At 33.1% G+C, this 6,085-nt stretch overlaps 1 protein-coding gene across 1 annotated transcript in view; it reads right to left on the bottom strand.

The window, feature by feature from the left end:
- Nucleotides 1–2,646: 2,646 nt before the first annotated feature.
- LOC147079831 (NPC intracellular cholesterol transporter 1 homolog 1b-like) overlaps nt 2,647–6,085 on the bottom strand; it is a 47,905-nt gene continuing 44,466 nt past the window's right edge. The window contains exons 20-22 of the mRNA XM_085944825.1: nt 5,187–5,380; nt 4,556–4,787; nt 2,647–3,408 (exon numbers count right to left, since the gene is read on the bottom strand). Coding sequence (XP_085800951.1) covers nt 3,109–3,408; nt 4,556–4,787; nt 5,187–5,380 — 726 coding nt within the window. The 3' untranslated portion in view covers nt 2,647–3,108. The remainder of the gene's footprint in view (nt 3,409–4,555; nt 4,788–5,186; nt 5,381–6,085) is intronic.

Here is a 6,085-nt window from a genome sequence, read left to right as displayed (position 1 = left end):
TACCTACAAATTTATCTAAATAATGGATGGGGGAACTACAGTCGAAAACTACCCAATCAGGACTCGCAACTGGACAGAATCTGACATTCGAATGACGTTTTCAAAATGGCGTCCATATGGTAGTTCGTAGTTTCATTTTTGACCCTTATTTAGATAAGTTTGTAGGACTGTACGCACGTGGTTACTGCACCAGTCATACTTATTGGTTGCTGACCCATGGTTGCCAGAGACCAGGTCGACAGTGCGTAAGGGGCTTAAGAATAAATTGATGATCAGCATCATAAAAGTGATTACTGACTAGGTACCCATAGGAATAAACTTAAATTAAAGGTTATCAAAAATAAATAAAACACTTTATAAGTATCGACAGAAGAAAATGGAAACAAGTATAATGTCGAAAGACGAAGTAGGTATCGGTATCGTATGGAAAAAAAGTATTGATATTGAAATACTCAATAGTCATATCCGACACATCGCTACAACTGCCGACTGGTGGCACTGGCAGTGTTGCCAACCGTACTATAATTATAGTATTTGTACTATAATTTTGGTCCGCGTACTATGTACGATATAAAACAGGTATAGTACGCCCAAAATACTATAATTTTGAATATCGGAAAAAAATATGTAAAAAGTACTAAAATTTCGATATTTCCGTTCGATAGATTGGTGCAAAGTACTATAATTTCACAATATGTAAGAAAATTTGGAGAACTTGGAAAAAAATTGCTTGACTGGTTTAAAATGAAATTTCTTGAATTCTTCGGTAAGAATTTTTGGTCGGAAGAGTTACCTACTTAAATAAAAAGGGTTCTCGGAGTTTCTCAGTTTCTCAAATTCTCCGTTTTTCCTGAGAAACAAAATACCTATACCTACATTTTCAATACATGACAACGCGTACTATATTTTTTCCCCAAATACTATAATTTTGGAGGCTCAGTACTATAATTCCACTTTGAAAAGATGGCAACACTGCTCGCCACCAATGTTGCCATCTTTTGGTCAAAGCGAACAGACCCGAATCACTGTAACTCGTAAAAACTCGAAAGTAAACTTTTGTAAAACTAACCATAAAAATATAAGACGAATAAAAGTACAAACAAGAAAGACCTTTTATTTAATTTTTGTGAATCCGGGGTTCTATCAACACCCGAGCTAGTCACTGAACCCTGGATATCTTACTACCTACTAAATCTATCATTTGTATAGTATAAATTATCAAACAAAAAGCATCTCCCCGACAGAAAATAGTTTTCCTTTAATTATATTTTTGACACAAACCAAATAATGTTATAAACATGTACCTACTTGAGATTCTTACGATAGTTTATTATACCACACAGAATAATAAAATATAAATGACAACAAAAAAAAAACATGTGAAACTACAAAATAATATGAGATACCACTGGGATTATTCATAAGAATACAGCAAAATACAGTCAATTTTTAAATACGTTTCTTGGCGTAACAGATTACATTTCCACGCAGCTGGATTTCTCAAATGCTTCCTTGACGGTTTTAGTTGAGATTCCGTCACACTTACTATGGAAACATTCATTATTAAAAATAAAAATTAGTAAAACAGTCAGAGCAAAATTACGACTTTCCTCACTTAACATTTTGACGGTTTGTACGGAGATTAAAGCATTCGTGAAGAGTCATTATTTAAATCGCGGCGTCCGATTGGCCGGTTACGCAGAGAGGTTTTTACCAGAACAAATTTATTTACAGAACGGGTTTAGTCCGTCACCTCGATATTTATTTTGATTTTTTGAAGAAACAGAGAGGAGTTTAAAACTCTCACCCAGAACAGAAGATAGATTTTACGAAAGAGCTCCTGTGTACATACATAACTATTGTTTTTGAAAAACCACCCAGAGTGGGTTTTGTAACTCTAGGTACACCTCATATTATATGTAAAGAAATATTTTTAGAATATATATATAACATCATTTTTATCCTAGAACCGGAGTGCAAAGTCATTAAGCGTATACTCTACATGTGATAATTTTTTTTCTAAATCGAGTAATCTATCAGCCAATTCATCGATCAGGGAATCTACTTATCTAAATGGAAAAAATCGTAGAGATGTATTTACTATTTTATCAGAATTTGATGGTCAGTTTACACAAACAAACCGTCACGTTAATTGGATATAACAAATATGTATATGAGTATAGTTGACTTTCACAACTAGATGTTGCCACATATATCCTGCCAATGAAAAACTCTTTGCAAAATTAGGAATTCATATATTTCAGACAGTACTGCTGAACGCATACTACTTGTGATGGACAAATACATAGGTACTCATAAAAAATACTCTTGTATAACTTTAGATTGTCTATCATTGATACATTACTTGTTCCTCCTCTACCTATAAATGCCGATTTCTCGACTAACACAACAAATACAACTTCCAACATTTTGCAAAAATGATTAGAGTAAAATAAAAAGAAGATTTCTCAAATGTTCACCATAAAAAAGACTGGCTTTTGTCTAGATCTGTGTTTAAGATTAGTAGGTACCTACATAGTGCAAATGTAAAAAAATCTATAAAAATTTCAAAATAAGGCACACTTTTTGAAAAAAATATTATATTATAAAGAATCATGTTACAATTTATATCATTAATTTGTTACTATAATCAAAAAAATACCTTACATAATATATCTGCCAATAATTCGAGGGCTTAGTGTCAAACAACACTACCTACAAAAGTGCAACTTTACAGGAGAGCCAAAAATCGTTATTTTAGATTCTTGTAACTCAACAAGGGACATGTTTATTTAAAACCTAATGTTAATATTTTATAATTTATTGTGTATTGTACATTTATCTTGCTTATGATGATGTTAAAATTTATAGGGATAGTTTTTAAAAAATATGAAAACAAGGGTAACTTATGTAGTTAGCGTTAAGCTTTACTGACGATTTAATAATAAATTAGAAAAGATTGACATAACGTTGTTTGACTATCATGTAGCCGTAAATGTAAAATAACGTTTTTGTAGATAACATTGTCTGACTTTAAGCACTCGAATTGATGATATAATTATAGAGTAACAACATATGTAGACATATTTACATATGGTATTCGGATACCTATTTAGATTTCAGTCGAGTATTAGTTAAAAATTCTAACAAAATAGGTAAGAAAATCAGTCCATGTGCTGCACCTATTAAAACAATACATAGAAACATTCTAAAATAAAATACTTGAAATATTTCAGACTCTGAGAAAGCTAGAACAACAATTCCAGCAAACTTAGTAAGTGTTATTCCACTGAACACATTGCTTCCCATATTTACAAGTGCATCAAACACTCGCGTTTCCCTGCTAGACACACTGGTTGCAAACGCGTGTACTATATGACTACAGAATTCCACAGCAATGCCGACACACTGGAAATAATTAAAAATAATATATTAGATAATAGGTTAGCATTGTATGTACAGTCCAACAGGGATTATCAAAAAGAAAGTATCATGAGTGCTTGCAAAGAGAACCATGTTAACAAATGAAACTCGTATGTCCTAGCTAGCCTAGCCATTGTATTGCTTATATTGTGTACTCCTATATCGACTTGGATTCGACATTATACAGCAGTTTTAAAATGAATTTACAATAAATTATAAGATTTATATTATTGCGCTTGCCTAATTCTATTACGAATGTTTAATTAAGGATTTTGTTGAAAGAAAAAAATATAAATTAAGGTGTGCAAAGGGTTAATAGGTAAGAGGCAATATTATTCTGGTTTCTTCATTCTTATGCCCCAGAAGGCCGGTTCAGATTAGTCGAGTGGCGAATGATTTAGTTACTGAAAATTGTCTGAACACAGTACATTAGTGAGTGACGTATCAAAATGAATAGAGCACAACGTAACAAAGCAAAAATAATTAAGTTAACAACTTCAGTTATAATTGCTATATCAGAAGAATTGGACGAAGAAATTTGCAACAAAGGCAATCATGGTTTAAATATTTCGAAGGTAATATCTTCGCTCCAACGAAATGTTATTTCTATGACAACAAACTAATGAACTTGACTAAAGATAATGTGTTCAGACTTGTCTAGTAGCTTGTTTGGTATTTAGGGAGAGGTGCTGGGAGTGCTACTCGGCAGAAAAATTAGAACAAAATGGATTGACTAAATGATTTTACTAAATTATGACTATTTGACTAAAAAACTACAGATATTTTTTGGTTCACTTTTACTTCATCCAAATTGGATATATTCGCCCTCTTTGCTGCCCAAGGAATCCTTAGCATATGACTCTAATACGACAACTCAAAAGCATACTGTCTTTTTTTTATTTTTGATTGAAACTCTTAACACCACAAGAGAGATAGAAAAGACCAGAGACTTGACCAGGCGAATTTTGGTTTATTTGATTTATATCTATCTATGTATAATATCTAGACCATAATATAATGGTCATTGCATAAATTAATTTTAATGAGTAATATTATGATAAAAATGATTATTACCTACCTATTATTACTAACATGTGAAAGATTTTTTTTAAAATCAAATGAAGTTACTTACCATTACAAGGTTGACTAATGACACAGCATTAAGTGATATACTCCACCAATACATGACACCTAACATATCTATCAAAATCATCAATACAGATATGAGTATGACAACAGCGGAAAAGATATCGAATCCAGTCAATATAAAGCTGGCGACGAAAATTAGTATCAATGAATATCCCAATGATTTGGCTGTGTCATCCCACATTGTCAGATATTGTTCATAGAAAACATAAAATAAGCTGTAATAAAAAAAAAGTCAACATGAGTGTGAGCAAAGACCATTATAACCTATAAAGCAATCAGTAGCACTGAATGGGCACTGTTCACCAAGATACTATTTAGCATTTGAAAGGATTCAGAAATACACGGGCGTAATATAGCATCGTCAATGTGTGTACAAATGGAGATCAATTAATTATTTCAATGATTAGGGAAGTTAGTAAGGTTTATTAATATTCTTACGCTTTTGTTACATATCAATCCACCAAATTAAAAAAAAAAGAAATATGGACATTGTGTATGCATCCTGTAGGATTGGTTATTTGAAATAGTAATTTTCTTAACAGACATCATCATAATTCAAACTCATGACTTATCAATCATTATATACTTTAAAATGACCAATTAAATAATTCTACCTGTAGGGAAATACTTTTATTTCATCATTTTTTGTTTGATTCCTCAGTGATATGGTAAATTGTTCGGCTAAATCTTTCGCATATCTGTAGGCTTCATAAAAATCTTTAGAACCTCGTAAAGTTTTGTGGTATCCCATGAAATATGACTCTTTTATCTTTGCATTACCGTCTATATCCAATTCATAGTTAAGGCCCTGAAAGTAAAATGTTATTATATAACCATACTGCAATATAGATTTGTTTGTAATTTGTTTCAATTTAAATTATAAATTCTCCTGGACTAGTCACATAAAGAATATCTCAAACTCAGCATAACTTGGAGTCAATAATAGCAAAAACAAACAGTGCTTTAATAAAACATTGATTAAGTCACTGAGGACTGAGTGCCATATTGCCATCCTTGTGTGATCTTCTGCGCGAGGTGTGGGAGAGGGAACAGTGCCCCAGAGCCTGGAGAGATGGTACCGTGGTTACTCTGCACAAAAAGGGTGAGCCACAAGACTGTAATAATTAGAGGTGTCACTCTCCTCAGCGTTCCCGAGAAGGTGTTAGCACAGATTCTCCTGTATAGGATTAGAAGTCCCATGCTGGAGGTTTTGCGTGCGCAGCAGAGTGGATTTGTCCCGGGGAAGTCCTGCTTGGAGCATATTTTAACTTTACGATGCCTCCTGCAACAGTATCAAGAGATGAATATATCTCTCGCCTGTTGCTTCATCGATTATGAAAAACCATTTGACAGTCCTCACCGTGAATCTCTATGGCAAATTCTGCTGGGCTATGGTGTCCCACGGAAATTGGTCACCGTGATATGTGCTCTCTACACCAATACAGAGTGTCGCGTTAGAGCAGCTGGAACATCCTTTGACCTCTTTGAAGTCACGTCAGGAGTCAAGCAACGC

This window comes from Rhyacophila brunnea, unplaced genomic scaffold (assembly GCF_057557595.1).
Source record: "Rhyacophila brunnea isolate RB1 unplaced genomic scaffold, BYU_Rbru_1.0 scaffold_1, whole genome shotgun sequence".
NCBI lineage: Eukaryota > Metazoa > Arthropoda > Insecta > Trichoptera > Rhyacophilidae > Rhyacophila > Rhyacophila brunnea.
Note: the sequence above shows the minus strand (reverse complement) of the source record. Positions and strands in the feature narration are given on the sequence as shown.